Source organism: Procambarus clarkii, chromosome 27, assembly GCF_040958095.1.
Source record: "Procambarus clarkii isolate CNS0578487 chromosome 27, FALCON_Pclarkii_2.0, whole genome shotgun sequence".
Lineage (NCBI taxonomy): Eukaryota > Metazoa > Arthropoda > Malacostraca > Decapoda > Cambaridae > Procambarus > Procambarus clarkii.
The window spans coordinates 7,716,438-7,738,787 of record NC_091176.1 but is presented as its reverse complement, the minus strand read 5'-3'; the positions used below and the strand labels follow the sequence as shown (position 1 = coordinate 7,738,787).

The window sequence follows — 22,350 nt, the reverse complement described above, 5'->3', positions numbered from 1 at the left end:
CCCAAGAACCCCTCTGGAAACCAGCCGTCTTGACCGTCGCCAGGACGGAGAAAGGCTGCACACGTACAAATCTACCGCCAGTACCAAGGAGCAGAAACCTGAACCGAAGGGGCTACCACAAACTGAGAAGAAGAAGGCACCCTGATCAAGGACCAGGACAGCGCAGGCGACGCATGAGCAGGCCGGAGGTGAAACAAAACACGAGAAAGCGTACAAAACGGGGCAGATGTGACATACACCCCAAACACAAACCGGAGCGGCTCTGCCAGCACCGCATAAAACGAGGCAACAGTAAGAAAATATCAATTAACTGTAGTCCAGAAAAACCCAAGAAAGGACAAGACAACCCGATGCGAAAGAGAAGACAACGTACAAAGAGCAAGAAAAAGTGCATAGAAACACCAGGAACGTCATACTATCGCCAAGACGAAGCTCGCAGGTGGGACACCGTCAACAAGGCCACCTGAACACCACAGAGATGGTGATACCCACGTCAAAATACCAGACGCGAAGAGCTAAGGAGAAGGCCGAACCAGTCACGTACAGGACCGATCCGACCTGCTGAAAGAAGCGGAGCTGCGGGAAAACGCCCCGGGTTCGGACATCTATCAAGCAGCGTTTGAAAAGAAGCTGGGCCAGCCACCAAGGAAACCATAAGAACTGCTCTCGTGGGAATGGGCTGCAACCGAGCCAGAACCCAAAGCAACAGCTGGGCCAGGAGAAGAGGAACAGGTACCCCCACCTCGACCAGTCCTGCCGAAAAGCATCTAACGTGAATGCCTCGCAGGCGGGTAAGGGCGCCACATAAAATGGGCGACGCCTAGACCACGCCAACTCGAAGAACGTCCATGTCCAGGAGTCCATATGTCCAGCAGAGCCAACGAAACGAGTCGACTACGACTGGCCAATCCGCGAACAGAGGAATGAACCAAGACAACTTTCCGCCAGGACGCAGGACACACCCCGGACATGAAATTCACGGTTAGCCAAACCCCAAGAATCCAGCAAACGAACCACTCCAAGGAACCAACCCCAAAGGTCAACACCTAAGAGAAACCCTGTGGTTCCAGCAAGAACCACCAGAGAACAGTCCGAATGGAGCTGAATGGTAGAGCACCGAGTGACCCAAACCCTCCGAAGTGCAAACCAGACAGTTACGAACTCCCGAACCATGCTGTGAGCCCGACGGACGGACAGACTCCACCATCCCCGGCCGACCTGGTGAGCACTGGTCACAAAGACCCAGCCGAGAGATGACTCGTCCGTGAACACATCAAGCCAAGGCACGGAACCCCGAAAACCTCAAAGAGGAAGCTGGTGACGCAGCACCAACACAAGATCCCTGGAAGAACGAACCCAACGATTGCAAGAGGCGGAAGGGGTGTCTCCGAAGGAACCAACCAGACTCCGAAGTCAAATCCGACCCTGCAGCAGACCAGCTTGTCGAAGTTCAGACTACCGCACAACCACTCTTAACAACCCAGGACCCCCCTCATGCACAGCCGAAGACGGGACTACAGCCGCAGCAACACTTCTGGAGGGAAAGACAAGGAGTGGCCCAATAGCCCTAATCAAGGCCCAGGTCCGAACCCAGGTCGGAAACAGATGGAATGGCCTCCAGATCACCAGAAAACCAAACCCGGCAATCTGGAAAGAACCACACCCCTGGCGAGCAGACAAGAAGACCGACTGGGAGCCCACACCAGCCAGTCGTCAAGGTAGGACAGACACCGAATCTCAAGCAGACTCAGACAGGGCACCAAGATCCGGTAAAGATGCAAAAAAGCAAAAAAAAAAAAACAAGTGCCAATAATTGACCTGGAGGTCCAGGGCCACCATCCAGGCACCCAGTCCCAACAGAAGTCAGACAGGAGACAACAGTCCTCCGAGGAGGGCATAGAAACCAGGGCACAGACTGAAGAAGTCCAGAAGAACCGCAGATTCGAAGGCCCATGTCTGCAAAGAGCAGACGGGAACCCCAGAAGGATGGGGTGGATCGACCACGCCCAACGCACCCACCAAGATGACATGACGAGGCGCAGGGGAAGAAGCCCACCCCGCCAGCTCTGAACCCCCCAAAGGGGGAGAAGCCGTCCACCACCGCCACCAGAGGCCGGAAGACAACCAAAAGCGCCCACCAACAGCAGGACCATACGAGAATCAACAGAGCAAGCTGCTCCCCCAGCGCCCCGACAACAGGAGGAAACAGAAGGAAACAGCCCCTTCCGAAAGAAAAAGTACATATATACATATCATGTATATACACATACACATACACACAAGGTATGTGACACACACACACAGCGTTATATGACAAAGAGTGCTGGGAAGACGGGACACCACGAGTGTAGCTCTCATCCTGTAACTACACTTAGGTAATTACACTTAGGTAATTACACACGTGCATATGCACATACACATGTCCACACACACAGTAATTACCTAAGTGTAATTACCTAAGTGTAGTTACAGGATGAGAGCTACGCTCGTGGTGTCCCGTCTTCCCAGCACTCTTTGTCATATAACGCTTTGAAACTACTGACGGTCTTGGCCTCCACCACCTTCTCACTTAACTTGTTCCAACCGTCTACCACTCTATTTGCGAAGGTGAATTTTCTTATATTTCTTCGGCATCTGTGTTTAGCTAGTTTAAATCTATGACCTCTTGTTCTTGAAATTCCAGGTCTCAGGAAGTCTTCCCTGTCGATTTTATCAATTCCTGTAACTATTTTGTATGTAGTGATCATATCGCCTCTTTTTCTTCTGTCTTCTAGTTTTGGCATATTTAATGCTTCTAACCTCTCCTCGTAGCTCTTGCCCTTCAGTTCTGGGAGCCACTTAGTAGCATGTCTTTGCACCTTTTCCAGTTTGTTGATGTGCTTCTTAAGATATGGGCACCACACAACAGCTGCATATTCTAGCTTTGGCCTAACAAAAGTCATGAACAATTTCTTTAGTATATCGCCATCCATGTATTTAAATGCAATTCTGAAGTTAGAAAGCATAGCATAGGCTCCTTGCACAATATTCTTTATGTGGTCCTCAGGTGATAGTTTTCTATCTAGAACCACTCCTAGATCTCTTTCTTTATCAGAATTCTTTAAAGATTTCTCACATAATATATAGGTTGTGTGGGGTCTATGTTCTCCTATTCCACATTCCATAACATGACATTTATTAACATTAAATTCCATTTGCCAAGTGGTGCTCCATATACTTATTTTGTCCAGGTCTTCTTGAAGGGCATGACAATCATCTAAATTTCTTATCCTTCCTATTATCTTAGCATCATCAGCAAACATGTTCATATAATTCTGTATACCAACTGGTAGATCATTTATGTACACAATAAACATCACTGGTGCAAGAACTGAACCCTGTGGTACTCCACTTGTGACATTTCTCCATTCCGATACATTGCCTCTGATTACTGCCCTCATTTTTCTATCAGTCAGAAAATTTTTCATCCATGATAGAAGCTTACCTGTCACCCCTCCAATATTTTCCAGTTTCCAGAACAACCTCTTATGTGGAACTCTGTCGAAAGCCTTTTTTTAAGGTCCAGATAGATGCAGTCAACCCAACCATCTCTTTCCTGTAGTATCTCTGTGGCTCGATCATAGAAACTGAGTAAATTCGATACACAGGATCTTCCAGATCGAAAACCATACTGTCTGTCTGATATTATATCATTTCTCTCTAGGTGTTCTACCCATTTAGTTTTGATTAGTTTTTCCAATACTTTCACTATTACACTTGTCAATGATACAGGTCTATAATTGAGGGGGTCTTCCCTGCTGTCACTTTTGTAGATTGGAACTTTGTTAGCCTGTTTCCACCCGTCTGCTACGATTCCTGTACACAGGGATGCCTGAAAGATCAGGTGAAGTGGAATGCTGAGCTCAGATGCACATTCTCTCAGAACCCATGGTGAAACGCCATCTGGGCCAGCTGCTTTGTTCTTCCCGAGCTCCTTTAGCATATTTTCCACTTCATCTCTGGACACCTCTATCCGCTCTATGTTGTTCTCTGGAATTTTTATTGTATCTGGTTCCCTAAAGATTTCATTTTGTACAAACACACTTTGGAACTTTTCGTTTAGCGTTTCACACATTTCCTTTTCATCTTCCGTGAATCTATTTCCCATTTTCAACCTCTGAATATTATCCTTTACCTGCAATTTGTTGTTTATGAATTTATAGAATAGACCTGGTTCTGTTTTACATTTGTCCGCAATCCCTTTTTCAAAATTTCTTTCTGCCTCTCTCCTCACTGCCGTGTAGTTGTTTCTCGCATCTTTGTATCGCTGGTATGTTTGGGGGTTCGGCCTCTTCCTGTATTGATTCCATTTTTGTGTCTTTCGGTCTCTAGCCCTCTCGCAATTTCTATTGAACCAATCCTGTTTCCTAGTTCTGCATCTCTGTTTTGGTATAAATTTTTTTGTGCCTTTATCATATATTTCACAAAACTTGCCATACATCTCATTCACTTCCTTGCCTAGCATCAAGTCTGTCCAATTATACTCACTAAAAAAATTTCTAAGGTCACCATAATGTCCTCTCCTGAAGTCTGGTTTTTCAACTGCTTCAACCTCCTTATTTTCTTCCAGCTTATAACGCATTGCATACTTTATTCCCAAAAAGACATGGTCACTTTTACCCAAGGGAGGAAGGTACTGAATGTCAAATATCTCTTCCTCCTTCCTGGTAAATATCAAATCTAGCATGGAGGGAACGTCCCCTTCCCTCATCCTCGTAGCTTGTTTAACATGTTGATACAAGAATGTTTCCAGGATGAGGTCTACAAATTTACAGGTCCAAAAATCTTCTGTTTTAGCTTCATATGCTTCCCAGTCTATGGATTTCAAGTTGAAGTCACCGACTATCAACAGTCGTGATCTATCGTTATCCGCTCTCGCTATAATCTCTCTCATTATTGTTATAAGACCTTCACGTTTACTATCTAGCTCCTCCTTTGACCATGTGCTGCTTGGCGGTGGACTATATGCATTTATCATCATTAGTTTATCATCCTCATAGCAGATCTCTAGTGCTATTATGTCAACTTCTTGTGGATTGGCAGTCATTATTTCCTTCACCTTTAGGTGTTCTTTTACCAGCACAGCAACGCCAGTGTACACATGTACATGCGTACACACACACACACACACCTATGAAGCAAGAACGGAGGACTTTTGGACATGCAGATTTGTGAACCTCATTCTGGAGACATTCTTGTATCAACACATAAAGCAAGCCACAAGAATGAGGGAAGGAGATGTACCGTCAGTACTGGATCTAGTATTCACCAGGAAAGAAGAAGAGATTTTTGACATCCAGTACCTTCCTCAATTGGGAAAGAGTGATCACGTCTTGTTAGACATTAAATATGCTTTAAGATATCATCTAGAAGAAAATGGGGACATTGAAACAGTTGATAAACTCGATTTAGGGAGAGGCAACTATGGGGAACTTCGAAATTTTTTTAATGAGTGTAATTGGACAGAATTGTTGCTAGGCAGGGAAGTAAATGAAATGTATGCCAAATTTTTAAAACTATACGAGGAAGGCACACAAACATTCATACCAAAACAGAGATGCAGGGCCAGAAAACAGGATTGGTTCGACAGAAATTGTGAGAGGGCAAGAGACCAAAAGACACAAAAATGGAATCAGTATAGGAAGAGGCCAAACCCCCAAACATACCAGCGATACAAAGATGCGAGAAACAATTATACAGCAGTAAGGAGAGAGGCAGAAAGAAATTTTGAAAAAGGGATAGCAGATAAATGTAAAACAGAACCGGGCCTATTCTACAAATTCATAAACAACAAATTGCAGGTAAAGGATAATATCCAGAGGTTGAAAATGGGAAACAGATTCACGGAAAATGAAAAGGAAATGTGTGAAACATTAAATGAAAAGTTCCAAAGTGTGTTTGTACAAAATGAAATCTTCAGAGAACCAGACACAATAAAAATTCCAGAGAACAACATAGAGCGGATAGAGGTGTCCAGAGATGAAGTGGAAAATATGCTAAAGGAGCTCGGGAAGAACAAAGCAGCTGGCCCAGATGGCGTTTCACCATGGGTTCTGAGAGAATGTGCATCTGAGCTCAGCATTCCACTTCACCTGATCTTTCAGGCATCCCTGTGTACAGGAATCGTAGCAGACGTGTGGAAACAGGCTAACAAAGTTCCAATCTACAAAAGTGGCAGCAGGGAAGACCCCCTCAATTATAGACCTGTATCATTGACAAGTGTAATAGTGAAAGTATTGGAAAAGCTAATCAAAACTAAATGGGTAGAACACCTGGAGAGAAATGATATAATATCAGACAGACAGTATGGTTTTCGATCTGGAAGATCCTGTGTATCGAATTTACTCAGTTTCTATGATCGAGCCACAGAGATACTACAGGAAAGAGATGGTTGGGTTGACTGCATCTATCTGGACCTTAAAAAGGCTTTCGACAGAGTTCCACATAAGAGGTTGTTCTGGAAACTGGAAAATATTGGAGGGGTGACAGGTAAGCTTCTATCATGGATGAAAAATTTTCTGACTGATAGAAAAATGAGGGCAGTAATCAGAGGCAATGTATCGGAATGGAGAAATGTCACAAGTGGAGTACCACAGGGTTCAGTTCTTGCACCAGTGATGTTTATTGTGTACATAAATGATCTACCAGTTGGTATACAGAATTATATGAACATGTTTGCTGATGATGCTAAGATAATAGGAAGGATAAGAAATTTAGATGATTGTCATGCCCTTCAAGAAGACCTGGACAAAATAAGTATATGGAGCACCACCTGGCAAATGGAATTTAATGTTAATAAATGTCATGTGATGGAATGTGGAACAGGAGAACATAGACCCCATACAACCTATATATTATGTGAGAAATCTTTAAAGAATTCTGATAAAGAAAGAGATCTAGGAGTGGTTCTAGATAGAAAACTATCACCTGAGGACCACATAAAGAATATTGTGCAAGGAGCCTATGCTATGCTTTCTAACTTCAGAATTGCATTTAAATACATGGATGGCGATATACTAAAGAAATTGTTCATGACTTTTGTTAGGCCAAAGCTAGAATATGCAGCTGTTGTGTGGTGCCCATATCTTAAGAAGCACATCAACAAACTGGAAAAGGTGCAAAGACATGCTACTAAGTGGCTCCCAGAACTGAAGGGCAAGAGCTACGAGGAGAGGTTAGAAGCATTAAATATGCCAAAACTAGAAGACAGAAGAAAAAGAGGTGATATGATCACTACATACAAAATAGTAACAGGAATTGATAAAATCGACAGGGAAGACTTCCTGAGACCTGGAATTTCAAGAACAAGAGGTCATAGATTTAAACTAGCTAAACACAGATGCCAAAGAAATATAAGAAAATTCACCTTCGCAAATAGAGTGGTAGACGGTTGGAACAAGTTAAGTGAGAAGGTGGTGGAGGCCAAGACCGTCAGGAGTTTCAAAGCGTTATATGACAAAGAGTGCTGGGAAGACGGGACACCACGAGCGTAGCTCTCATCCTGTAACTACACTTAGGTAATTACACTTAGGTAATTACACACTTGAAAAGAAAATTACAAGCCGCCGGCCAGGCAAAGAAGGCACAAAACTGCATCAAAAGGCCCACCTCGACAAAACCTCAAAGTCCCAGCACGTCCATAACACATGCCAAGACCCAAAAAGATCAGTCTGCAAGCCAGGAAGACCCCGGAACTCCAGAAGGCAGAAACCGGGTTTCCCAGGGGGTCCTGTCTGGGGGCTGTGCTTTGCATTTCTGTGGTGTTTCTCCGCCTGCAAAATGTGGTGGTTTGGCCTCCCCCTGGTTCGAATCCGGGTTTCTTTGGGTTCGTTCCGGAGGTTTCTTCCTCTTGGGCCCCTTTGTGGGTTCTGGGGGCTTTGTTTCTTCGTGTAATTACCATCCTGTAACTACACTTAGGTAATTACACGAGGAAACAAAGCCCCCAGAACCCACAAAGGGGCCCAAGAGGAAGAAACCTCTGGAACGAAACCAAAGAACCCGGAATCGAACCAGGGGGAGGCCAAACCACCACATTTTGCCGGCGGAGAAAAACCACAGAAAGGCAAAGCACAGCCCCCAGACAGAAACCCCTGGGAAAAAGGTCATAACAGACCGAAAACCGAGGGACAAGGTGTGGGAGCAAGCATAACAGCCAGGGGAAACCCCTGAAAAAAGATGAAAACTCACCCAAGAAGCTCGCTTGCACACCCAGTCGCACGTAAACAAACCGCAACGCCGCCCTGGTGGCCACGCCGGGAAACCGGCAGACGAAAATGGCTGCCAGCAGGGGCTGTGACTGACGCTAAAGATACAAAAACACGCCAGCAAAAGTGGGAAGCAAGCAGACTGGATGGGCGAAAAACGCCGCCCAAAAGCAGAAAACCCCGACAGGGGCAAACCGCCCCAGAACTGCTAGCAGACATCCCCCACAGCCCCGGGAACCAACAACAGAGGCCCCGGGGCAGAGCCATTCTCCAAGCCCTCCGCCCTTAAAGAAAAGCAAGAGTTCATGGGAAAGGCAGCAAGAAAGGGCCGCTGGTAAGACCCAGAAGCCTTGGCAGGAGGAACAGGCTCGAAAAATCTCCGTCCCCCAACCCGAACAGGGCAGCCCCCGAAAACCGCCCGAGTCTCGGCCCCAACTAAACCCCGCCCCAACCCCGAAACCCGCAGACGGTCCGGAGCCGGGAACAGGGAGGGAAAGGGGCGAACAGCACCTAACCAAAACGGGGCGGCCTCGGGGCACCCAAGTCGGAACCAACCTAGCATGTTGCAGCATGGATGCCGCCTGTACTCTGAACAGTAATAACATCAGGAGAGTACTGGAGAACAAGCAGAGAAAATCTCTCACAAGACTCCGGGTCAAGGTGTTAGTGACCCAACAGGCAGCATGACGGAGGTAAAAGTGGCGACTGTCACCCGGAGACAAGGGCACAGCAACCAACGATCCCGTACAAGACGGGTTGGAGCCCGGAAGACACATTCAATGATCCCCCGAGCCCAGACAGGGGTTTCCAGGGCCCGTAGGCTGACTGCTACAGGAAGCCCGGGCAAGGTGTTGCAAAACCGGTTGGGGATAGCACTGAAAACCCCTGAGAAGTGTACAATCACAGGGGCCTAGCAGAGGGCCGCCAAACACTACCAGTGGAACTATAGCCACACTGGGCAGACCCCCACCAAGCAATTGAAAAAAAAAAAAAAAAAAAAAAAAAAAAAACGCAAAAGTACACCGTCTTCAGAGGCAACAGGAACCGGTCGCTGCTTAGGTGGCAAGCTGTGCAACACCTTGACGCCCTAACCAGCACAATACCAATCCCTACCCAGGGCTAAACAAGGGCCCCAAGCCCCAGCTGGCCCCAAGGGCGAGGCAAATGCCGAGCAGCAAGAACCTCTACGGGAATGGTTCCCGAGTGCCCCAGGGAAGATAACCCTTTTACGCAAAGGCAGTACTCACAGGGCGCTTACGGAAGTCAGCCACTAAGCGCATGCAGCCCCGGCACTGAGGAGGTACTCCTGGCCACCGCACAACACAACACACGGCAGTGAACGCCACACAAGGCAAACACCGCCTAGGAAACTGAGGCCAGAGAAGCGTCTATCCCGGTTGACATTAGCTTACGAAATGAAGCTTGGCAGCCGGCGCAGTAGGTCCGGGGCTCCCCCCCCCCTCTCGGGGCGGGGAGGGCTTCACGATTGGCACGGCAGTAAAGTGTGATGTTTGCTTGTTTGCTTGTTTCCTTGGGATTGTCGGGAGTTTTCTACCTCTCTGTTCGGTTATTTGTTTTAGTTTTTACCATGTGGGGTTTGTTTTGTCATGCCTACCTTTCTGGGTGCCTAACCCCGGTCGATGGCAGATAAGGAAAACCCCAACCACAAGAGGGTTTTCCAGTGCCATTGCTTCCTGAAACCTCTCTGAAGGGGCCAGGTTCTGGCGCTGGTCCCTGGTAGATCTGAACTCCTTAGCTAATGTCCCGGTCAAATATAACATACATTAGCCCGATAAGCTCCAGGGAGCCGTAGGGGCTCCCCACAGAAAACCAGCGTTGAATGTAATGAAATGTCATTTTCTGGGTGAGACCCGAAGGCTCCCTGGAGCTATACTGGGCTGATGTCCATATATTAGACCGTGGCAACAGTCAATCGAAGGAGTTCTAGGCCTACTGGGGACCAGAGCCAGATCTTGACCCCCTCAAGAGAGGCACGAGGAGCAATGGCCTAAAGACAGCCCCCGTGTAATTGGAAGCAGTCTTTGTCTGCCATCTACCAGGTCAGGCACCCAGAAAGGTAGGAATTCCAAAACAAACTACTGCTGATCAAATAATTTGCAAACCGACAGCCGAACTAGCAACAGAACTCCCCAATCAAAACTAAGGAAACAAGTATGACGTCACCACAAATGCCGCGCATCCGTCTGCACAACCCCACCCCCTCCCCGGGAGGGGGATGGGGGGGGGGTGTTTGTGGTGACATCATACTTGTTTCCTTAGCTTTGATTGGGGAGTTCTGTTGCTAGTTTGGCTTTTGGTTTGCAAATTATCTGATCATCAGTAGTTTGTTTTTTAATTCCTACCTTTCTGGGTGCCTGACCTGGTAGATGGCAGACAAAGACTGCTTCCAATTACACGGGGGCTGTCTTTAGGCCATTGCTCCTCGTGCCTCTCTTGAGGGGGCCAAGTTCTGGCTTTGGTCCCTGGTAGGCCTAGAACTCCTTCGATTGACTGTTGCCACGGTCTAATGTATACACATCAGCCCGGTATAGCTCCGGGGAGCCAAAGGGGCTCTCCACAGAACAAATCGTAGGTGACATATTATGGCCATAATAGGGTGGGGAAGTCTGGCAAAATTGGGGCATTGACGGAGCAATCGTCGGAGGCGTCTGCTCCGCCCGAGCTGTCAGGCGGGAGTTGCCACAAAGATATTATTATCTAATTATTTCAATGTCACTAATTGATTTTTTCTCTGTGATTTTGCCAAAATATTATTCAACAGTGTGTGGTGTGATATATTTATATAATAAAATGTGTGAATCATTGCTATACTCAAAAGTATTGTATGCATAGTAGTGATCCAATTATTATGTTCATAAAACAATAAACAAATAGTTTTGCTGTTATTATACTATATACACAAGTTGAATATAGTGTAATGTGTATAAGTATAAGTTTAGTGTATATAAGTATCTCCATGTTTTGTTCATCATAATGAACCACTAACTTGGTATGGTGAATCAAAAAGCAACGAGGAGTGGCTACCACGCCAGCCAGCCAGCCAGTCCCCAACACTCCTCCTCCCAACATACTACTTTTATTTCACTATATACAGACATTTGCTTTTATTCACTAAATACAGATGTTATATATAAGCATCTACCTCTTTTGTTCGTCATAAATGTACAACTAAGCAATAAACTCTATACACATGTTATATATAAGTAACTACATTTGTGTTCACCATAGTGAACTACTAAGCTGGAATGGTGAGTCCAGACAATAAAAGGTGGCCACACAGAGTCAGAAGACAATGCCATCTCCCTCCCTCCCTCAGCCTAACTCCTTCCACCATACAGCACAGCGCTAATTATCACAACAATCATGCAATTATAAGAATCCTGGTTATTTTTATCATAGTCAGGGGGTCTTCTGTAATACTATCATCGCTAAATAACACCTGTTACATATAATTTTTACATATAAAAAAACCAGCGTTGAATGTAATGAAACGCCATTTTCTGGGTGAGACCCGGAGGCTCCCCGGAGCTTTACCGGCTGATATGCTAATGTCAGACTTTGGCATCAGTCATGTGTATGGAGTTCTAGGGCCTACCGGGGACCACGAGCCAGAACCTGGCCCCCTCAGAGAGGCAAGGGGAGCAATGCCCTATAGAAACCCCCGTGTGGTTGGAAGCATTCTATGTCTGCCATCAACCGGGTCAAGCATCCAGAAAGGTAAGCATTCCAAAACAAACCCCTATTCTGGTGAAAATTGCTACCTAAGCCGAACTAGTGGATAGAACTCTTCAACAGAAAACAAGGAAACTAGTATGACGTCATACGTCACCGCGCCGCTGTCTGCGCAGCTCCCCCCTCCCCGGGAGGGGGAAGGGGGAGCCCCAGACCTCCCACGCCGGCTATCCACCCATCAGTTCTGAGGCTGGATGTCAAAACACGCGAAAAACGCCGACCGGAGGGAGGGAGGGTTGCCGGGGAGCCTCCGGGTCTCACCCAGAAAATGGCGTTTCATTACATTCAACGCTGGTTTTCTGGGGGGAGCCCCGTCGGCTCCCCGGAGCTAACTACCCACAGAGGAAGGTCAAAGGGACAAAACCGGGAGGCGGACACAACGCACCCCCCAAGGAGGCGAGACAACCGGCAGCAAACGCCAACCCAAGGCACCACAGCCCCGAAAATCCCGGGAACAACACGAGAACCACGAGCAGCAAGGCCCCTGCACGAACACCAAAAATCCATGCCCGAAAGACTGCAAGGCCACGTCGCCCAGACGGCAGCGAAGCCACGAACGCCACAGGCATGAGGGAAGAACACAGGCAGCTTAGCCGCAAGAACACGGCTGACCACCCGGGACACCATCACCCGCGAAACGGGAAGAACAGAACCGGACCAACCCAAAACGCACTCCGGACCCAAACACCGTGGCACGCAAACAACAGCGGAGGGCCGCCACTGAACACAAAAACGACACACCCCCGGCCCGACCAACGAAGCACCAACAAACCCTGGACCCCTCCAGAATGCAGCAGCCCCACCCCGCGCCAGAAAAGATGGAGACTGCTGCCATCAAACAACCAAAATGCTAAAACCGAAGGAGCAAGAAAACTCAGCGAACTGACCCCCAGAGGCAAAGGCCCAAAGGAAAGAGCCGACGAAAAAACACACTGGAACCGAAGGGGCACTACCAACCGAGAAGATAGAGCACGCTGACCAGAGACCAGGATGGTGCAAGCGGCGCACGAACAGGCCGGAGGTGAAACGACGCACAAGACAGCTGACTAACGGTGCAGAAGCAACACCAAGACCGAAAGCAAGCTGAAGCGGCTCCGCCTGCGCCGCACGAAAAGAGGCGACAGTATGTGGCAAGACGACGGCCCCCAACCCCCACGAGAAAACCAAGCCGAGAGTAAACCAAGCTAACCAGAGTAACCACCTAAGAAGGGACAGGAAAAGGAAGGACCGCCAAAATACCCATACTGCCGCCAAGAGAAGCACGCAGGTGGGACACCTACCACGAAGCCACCCGACCACCAACCGGAGGCAAGACCACGAGGCAAAACATAAGCAGCCCCGACAAGGCTCCCCCGAGCCCAGGAAAAAGGCGGAGCCACGAGAAGATCTCGGGCGCGACCACCGAAACCCAGGCGGCACAAGGAGATGGAACGTCTGCCGAACAGAAAAACTCCCCAAAGCATGCAAGCCCGCCAGGAGTTCAGAAACGACGGGTCCGACGCGAGACATCGCAAGAAACCCCCCCCCAAAAAAAAACAAAAAAAAACAACAACAACCGGCAGGGCAAGCTAGGAAAACCAAAGAAGGCGGAAGGGTCGCCGCCAGAACAGGACCCGAACCAAGGGGCACGAACAACTGCAACAGACCGAGACAAAGAAGCACACCACAGGACACAGGCTGACCAACGCCTAAGAACACACGCAGAACATCCCTGCTGCAGAGGAGGCAGGAAGAAAGAGCAGAAGCACAAAAAACCCCAGGAGAACAACCAGGGGTGGACAATCAGGCAGGGACAAAAACCCCACGCAATCCCCAGGCACAAAACGACAGCAAAGTGCCACTCCACAACTGGACACAGGAACAAGGACACGCCACCGTGAAACACAGTACCAATGCACACGTGCAGCAGTAGCAACAGGCACCACTGCAACATGCAACATGTAAATAGCAACTCCCCTCTGCAAAGGCAGAGAACGGAGCAGGCAGACCCCAGACAGGGCCAACGGAGACACGACAAAACCCTGCAGGCCCAGAAACCTGCACCAGGCGACCGACGGCGGAGAAACCCCGCTCGATACCTGCTGGATGAGGTACTGGGAGCTCTTTTACACCTGAAGCCTGGCCCAAGGTCAGGCCAGACCAGCCAGAGGATGGCCCACCAGGCAGCTGCTAGGAGCAGTCCACCAGCCCACATACCCCCACAACCAGGACGGGCCGGAACTGCCATACGAAAACAGGCCAGTGCGCCCTGGAAGTCCACGGACGAACCAGCAAGAAGGCTTATGCTCGCAAGTAGGTCGTGCAACAAGCACAGACCACCGATGGTAATACAGTGTTCCCCAAAAGTGCCAATAGCACCACTGCACTCCACTGGTACTATCCCGCAAGTTCTACCAGATAGGCGGGACCCAAGAGCCAGAGCTCAAATCCTGCAAGCACAGCCAGGAGCCTCACCAGGTGAGTACAGAACCAACCCTACAACCCCCACACCTCACAACATTAAAAAAAAAAAAAGGAGGGTCCCCTGAATGACCCCAGCATGGGTTGGACATGCACATGAGGGGGACAGGAAGGGGTGATAAAGGGACAGTCACTGGTGTGCGAACGGTCTCAGTCGTACAAAAATATACCTAAATAAAGACAGGTATATAAACACCGCCGCATCCAGCGCCCGGCCAAAAGACGCCAGACCGCAGAAACTCACCTGGCGAATGGTGGCATGAACTTGACACGACTCAACCGTGCCCAGAAGAACTTGGGAGCACCGCCAGGTGAAGACGCCAGAGCCGGACCCTGCTGGACCCGCAGGAGAGCAGGGAGAGGCAAAGGAGGCGGTCCACACCCATGACACAGGGAAAACCGCGGTGTCCTCCCCACAACTGGGAACCAGGACACCCCCGGCGCGAAGGGGCACATACCGCAGCCAGGGAGAAGAACGAGAGGCGAAGCACTGTAGCAAAAAAGGGAGCAAAACCCCAGCACTGAAACACCGCCCAGACCAAAACAAACTCCACGGCGCATGCGCACAACACGCTGGCCGAACCGCACACCCTCCCTGCAGGAAGGCGCCAGCCAGGACTACTGCACGAGAAAAGTAGCCAAAAGAGGAAGCAGGAACAATAAAAGCGGCCAAAGAAGCAAAGAGCCCAAAAAGGAACCCAACCGGGCGACAAGTAGCCCAACCGGGCGACAAGTAGCCCAACCGGGCGACAAGTAGCCCAACCGGGCGACAAGTAGCCCAACCGGGCGACAAGTAGCCCAACAGGGCGACAAGTAGCCCAACAGGGCGACAAGTAGCCCAACAGGGCGACAAGTAGCCCAACAGGGCGACAAGTAGCCCAACAGGGCGACAAGTAGCCCAACAGGGCGACAAGTAGCCCAACAGGGCGACAAGTAGCCCAACAGGGCGACAAGTACGAGGAGCCGACAGACGTTCCAATAATGCGGGAAGTAGCGAAAAACCTTCCCGTACCCTCGAGAACACAGAAGCCAACACTAGTCCCGAAGGCACACGAAGGCGCACCCGAGATCAGAAGTCACGCAGAACCCCATCGAACGGGGAAACATGACAAAACACCGTCCCAAAAAGGGGGGAAGGAAACATCCACCCACAGGACGGAACCAACCGACTCAAAGGCCAAGGAACCGAGCCCGGGGAGGGGCCGACGTCCAACAGCACGTACGGCGAGTGGGGAGGAAAGACCCCACTCTGCGTAACCACAAGCCCCGCCTAGAGGGGGATAAAAACCCCTACGGGGTCTAACGGGGCCAAGGCCCCACCAAGTCAGCCCCTCCCCAGCCCCGGGAACCTACACGACAGGCCCCGGGGCCAAGCCGTTCCCCCAAAGCCCCGGCCGTACCAGAAAACTGGGGCAGCCGTGAAAACACTAAGGAAGGGAGCCCACTGGCAGACTCATACAACACGGCTGGAGGAACAGGCCCAAATGCCCCCGTCACTACCCCGGAAGGGGAATTCCCCGAGACTGCCCGAGTCTCAACACCACCAAAAACCCCGCCCCGAACCTACAGACGGTAAGGAACCGGATGCAGGCAGGAAGGGTGAACCAGGGGAAAGACAAGGGGGCGTGGATGGAACCGAAGCAACCAACACCCCCAAGTCCCAAAACGAACTACAACGGGGCAGCCCCGGGGCTCCCGGGGAGGAAACCACGAGAACGTTGCCACCACCAAGGCTCAAGTGCAACGCCCCTGCTGCCCGCACCCGCTTTGTTAGCACAACTGGGTAACCGAGCCACAACGAGCAACCAAACTCGCAGGACTCCGGGTCGAAGGTGTCACCGACCCCACAGGCAGCAGACGGAGGCAAAACAGAGAGTCACCCAGAGACAAAAGGTGAGAGCAACCCTCAAACTCGCTGGAAGCGAGGGGGGGGACTCTGGGGTCACATCCATCGGACCCGCGCGCCCCCAGGGGTTTCCCAGGGTCCCGAGCGTTTACTTTAAGAGGACTCGCGCTCAGGTAATCCCAGGCACGGTACTGCTAACCGGCACCCAAAGCTACCAAACAACTTTCTAAGAGCTGAACCCCCGGGACGTGTACACTCACGGGGACCTAGCAGGGGGTACCACCAGAAAATACTCAGAACACAAGGGACACAAGGCAAGAACGAAGGCAGACCCCCCCACCAGGTAGATAAACAAAAAGAAAAAGAAAACCCCACAAGAGGACAGCGTACCCAAGCGGAACAGAGCCGGCCGCTATGATTGGTAAAGACAAGCTGCACAGTACCCCGCGCCCCACCAGTGCAAACACTGCCCCTTACTCTAAGGCGAACAAGGGAGACAGAACATCCGAGCACACAAAGAGCGGCCGAAAACCAAGCAGTAAACGGCCAAGCAGGGGCAGGACCCAAGGAACTTGTGGAAGGTGGCCCCAAGCCCCAAGGGCAGTACTTACAGGGCACCTAAGGAAGGGAACCCTAGGCGCATGCAGCCCGAGTACTGAAGAATCACTCCCGGCTCACGCACCACCTAGAAAAACAGACACCACACTCTAGGTACAGTGCTGAAACAACCACTGGAGCCGGAGCACATAACCATTGCCTATAGCATCAGCCAAAGAACTGATGGGTGGATAGCCGGCGTGGGAGGTCTGGGGCTCCCCCTTCCCCCTCCCGGGGAGGGGGGAGCTGCGCAGACAGCGGCGCGGTGACGTATGACGTCATACTAGTTTCCTTGTTTTCTGTTGAAGAGTTCTATCCACTAGTTCGGCTTAGGTAGCAATTTTCACCAGAATAGGGGTTTGTTTTGGAATGCTTACCTTTCTGGATGCTTGACCCGGTCGATGGCAGACATAGAATGCTTCCAACCACACGGGGGTTTCTATAGGCCATTGCTCCCCTTGCCTCTCTGAGGGGGCCAGGTTCTGGCTCGTGGTCCCCGGTAGGCCCTAGAACTCCATACACATGACTGATGCCAAAGTCTGACATTAGCATATCAGCCGGTAAAGCTCCGGGGAGCCGACGGGGCTCCCCCCAGAAATGACCACAGGCAATGCTGTGGTCACAAGCTGAACAGCAGTGCTGTTAGTTCATGCTGCGTGTGCCAGCCTTGGTTGCTCACTCAGTTCCGAGGCTCTCACACCCGGGAATGTTATCCACGATTTTTTTCCAAGATGGCGTCTGTTTAATATCAGCCATGGCTGGACTATAGCTGCCCCTATCCCTCATTGGGCATTTAAAATCGTGTGCTAGATCCTCATTCGCATATGTACAATGTGCGAGATTCCATGACAGTTACTCCCTACATACATGTATGTTTTGTGCAGTTTAAGGGTTAATGCCCTATAATGAAGGAATGACTCACAGGTGCAGGTAAATATCTGCCAGTCAGTCAGTCACTGCTAGTACAAGTTATACTTATGACTTATCTAAATTCTTTGTCTCTCCTAAGCCTCACATAACTTAGAGATGCTAAGTTATCCATTTCATACTATGCTTTATGTTCATATACTGTAAATAAATACTACACTCACCTGTGCCAACTGGATTATCAATGTAAAGGACATTATGGTTTGAGTTCCAGGAGTAGTTCCGCGGCAACATATGCAAGCTGGAATCAATGCTGAAAGGTCCGTGTTCAGTAAACAAGCCAAAGAGTGAGGAACCGCCAGGTCCCCCTTGAAGCCACAGCAGCACCGGAGCATTAGCCGACCCAGTCTGAGACGGGACATACAGTACTTAATGGAATTATGTTGACTATGGAATTTCAAGAACTGAAGACAATGAAATATGCTGGTAACATCCAGTGCTAAAAACAACTATACTCATGTAATCATTATCTTGTGCTCAGGTCTGTTGGGCAAAATTTTTTTACTCTGAAATCACAACTCATCCTAAAATAATAGTATTTATAGCAACTACAGTGGCACCTCGACTTACGATTGCCCCGACTTACGATAATTTTGAGACAAAATATCAATTTAAATCAGCAAATGCGACTCGACTTACGATAATTTTGAGACAAAATATCAATTTAAATCAGCAAATGCGACTCGACTTACAATAGTGTCATCGACTAACGATATTTGTTGATACAGATTCGAGTCGACCAAGCGCACGGTTCCCGGTCACACGGGCCGACCTGCCTCAGTTTACTAGAGCCGCCCGCTTAGTAATGATCACGCTTATAAGAAATTCTTTTTTTTTTTGTGATATTTTGCTTTTTGAACATAAACTGATTATTATGTATCATGCCATGGGTCCCAAGAAATCAGTGGAAAGGTTCAACATATGAAAACACATGTGAGGATGACCATAGAGGCAGTACAGAATATCCCTTTCTCAAATATTAAGAAAATGTGTACAGCACGGGAAGAACTGTAAACTTTTGCTGAAACGACTCACCCAAATCAAGCTGCAGTAGGCCGTTGCCTTAACCTTTTCAGTGACACTATGATGCATCACTACAGACAAATGTTAAAACGAAGGGAAAAACAAGTGTCGCTAGACAAATTTTTAATGAGACAAACAAGCACTGAACCACAACCAGGTCCTAGTGGTATGCAGGCAAAATGTAGGAGTGAGTGTGCCCCAGAGAAATCATCACTGCCTGATGTTATAATGGAAGGGGACTCCCCTTCCAAACAGTAACACCTCTCCTCTTTCCCCTCATCATCATCTTCCATACGCCATTAACCCTTAAATGGTGCATAGCTATATACCATTTGACACCCACAGGTGCATACCAAAAAAAAAAAAAAAAAAAAAAAAAAAAAAAAAAAAAATTCTTCCTAACCTGTTAATTTGTGTTCACTGATCACGGGAAAAATAATAAAAAAAATCGTAATTGGCTTATATTGCCCACTATAGGGCGGGGAATTCTGGAAAAAATCAGGCGCTGACTGAGCGTGCGTCCCAGGCGGTCTGTTGATCACCAGCTGTCAGGCCAGAGTTTCCACAAAGAGATAATTACCTAATTATTTCAATGTCTCTGATTGATTTTTCGTAGTTTTTTTGCTGTAATATTATTCAATAGTGTGTAGTGTGATATATTTATATAATAAAATGAGTGAATCATCGCTGTACTCAAAAATATGGTGTGCATATTGTTGATTCAATTATGTTCATCAAACAGTGAATAAATACTTTGTCGGTTATTACACTATATACACAGGTTATATATAAGTATCTGCATGTTTTGTTCAACATAACGAACCACTAAGTTGGTATGCTGAGTGGCAGTGGCAGTGGCAGGCAGTGACTGGCTGCCACTGGCTGCCACTCCCTCCCTCACCTCACCTCACCCTGACTTGCCACCATTCTCCACCCACCATACTGTTTTTGCTTTTATATACAGACGTTATATATAAGTATTTACATGTTTTGTTCACCATAACTGTACATCTAAGCTTGTATGGTGAGTAAAGGCACAAAGACGTAGCTACACACACAGTCAGCTGGTGGCGGCCGCCCTCAAGGCCAGACGCACTAATATTTCTCCTACAACAATACTGTTTGTGGTGTTATTACGCTATATACACATATTATACATAAATATCTACCTGTTTTATTCACCATACTTGTACAAGTAAACTGGTATGGTGCCCAAAGACCATCGTGGTCATCAGTAAACAACATGGTAAGTCCTGCAGACGACGCTCCTCCCTCACCAAAATTGCGGCTCCCAACCTCCTACTCTCGCTGTTATCTCACACTATACACACGTTATATATAAGTATCTACATTTGTGTTCACCATAGCGAACCACTAAGCTGGTATGGTGAGTGCAGTCAATAAAAGGTGGCCACACACACTCAAAAGACAACGCCACCATCCTCCCTCCCACAGCATTACTCCTCCCTCCATGGCGCACAGCGCCAAATATCACCACAATCCTGCTATTATCAGAACCCTGGTCAGTTTTATCACAGTCAGGGTCTTCTGTAATAACCTCATCGCTACATACTGTAATAGCATGAACAAGTATATTATGGCATTTTTAGGCGATGCTATGGTCACAAGCTGAGCAGCAGTGCTGTGAGTTCATGCTGCGTGCGTCAGGCTTGGTAGCTGACTCAATACTGAGGCCCCTAACACCCGGGAGTTTGGCCCACGATTTTTTTTTTAAATGGCGTCTGCTTACAAGAGCCCTGATGAAGGTGTGGTGAACCCCGTGTATCCGCGGGCCGTTTAAATCTTGCGTAGTACTCCAAAGCATCACATGATGCGATGCGCAATTTACTGCAAGTCGGTCAAAGCATCATATGATGCGATGCACAATTGAAGGGTTAAGAGTCCTCCATAAAGTTAAGATAAACATATGTACTGTAGTTAGAGAAAAACATTGTATTCAGTATAAAATGTATTTTTTAGTTAATATTTTTGGTGGTGTGGAACGGATTAATTCAATTCCCTTTATTTCTTGTGGGAAAAATCATTTCGACTTACGATATTTCAACTTACGATACGTCTCTGGGAACGGATTACCATCGTAAATCGAGGCCCCACTCTATATGGTAAAATGTAAAAAAAATCCAACATTGAATGTAATGAAACGCTATTTTTTGTGGGAAGCCCCAGAGGCTCCATGAAGCTATATGAACTGATATGTGCTATATTAGTTTGGGGTCATCAGTCAGTGGAGTTCCTAAAGCCTACCGGACACCAGCACCAGAACCTTGTTTCCCTCAGAGAGGTGCAGGGAGCAATGATGTATGACCACTCTACATTTAGAGTACAGTACAGTATGTCGTATTCTGCCATCGACTAGGGTGGGCATCCAGTAAGATAGGCAAGCCAATACAAACAACTAGCTAGAAAACTGTGAACTACAGAAAATTGCGAACTACAGCCCGAAAAAGCAAAGAAACTCCCATTAAAAGAAAGAAATTAACCCTTAAAGTGCGCATCACGTCATATGACATGTTGGACGTTGTTCCAGTCAACTGCGCATCACGTCATATGATGTGTTGGAGTACTACGCAAGATTTAAACGGCCTGCGGATACACGGGGTTCACCACACCTTCATCAGGGCTCTTGTAAACAGACGCCATTTAAAAAAAAAATCGTGGACCAAACTCCCGGGTGTTATTGGCCTCAGTATTGAGTGAGCAACCAAGCCTGACGCACGCAGCATGAGCTAACAGCACTGCTGTTCAGCTTGTGACCACAGCATCGCCTAAAAATGCCAAAATATACTTCTTCATGCTATTATGTAGCGATGATATTATTACAGAAGACCCCTGACTGTGATAAAACTGACCAGGGTTCTGATAATAGCAGGATTGTGGTGATATTCAGTGCTGTGCGCCATGGAGGGAGGATGGTGGCGATGTCTTCTTGGCGATGTCGATGGCGATGTCGCAATAACTTGCCCGAAACGCATTGCGTAATAGTGGCTTTAGGCATTGTATGTACTAGCTCTATCTATATATCAATCCATTAATGTAACATCACTTGTATGTATGTATGTACCTTACCTGAATAAACATATTTATTTATTACTTATTTATTTATTTCTGACTGTGTGGCCACCATTTATTGACTGCACTCAGCATACCAGCTTAGTGGTTCGCTATGGTGAACACAAATGTAGATACTTACATATAACTTGTGTATAGAGTGTATAAACAGCAAGAGAAGGTTTGGAGCCGCCATTTTGGTGAGGGTGGTGGCATCGTCTGCACGACGCCACCGTGCAGACGACGGTGGTGTTTACTGGTTACCACGATGGTCTTTGGGCACCATACCAGTTTATTTGTACAAGTATGGGGAATAAAACAGGTAGATATTTATATATAATGTGTGTATATAGCGTAATAACACCACACAGTATTGTTGGAGGAGAAATATTAGTGCGTCTGGCCTTGAGGGTGGCAGCCATCAGCTGACTG

At 48.2% G+C, this 22,350-nt stretch overlaps 1 protein-coding gene across 2 annotated transcripts in view; it reads right to left on the bottom strand.

Moving 5' to 3' along the window:
- Positions 1-22,350, bottom strand: part of LOC123762721 (probable serine carboxypeptidase CPVL) — a 108,795-nt gene that overhangs the window by 61,613 nt on the left and 24,832 nt on the right. For both annotated transcript variants that reach the window (XM_045749434.2, XM_069332308.1), the window contains exon 4: positions 17,991-18,174. In XM_045749434.2, coding sequence (XP_045605390.1) covers positions 17,991-18,174 — 184 coding nt within the window. The remainder of the gene's footprint in view (positions 1-17,990; positions 18,175-22,350) is intronic.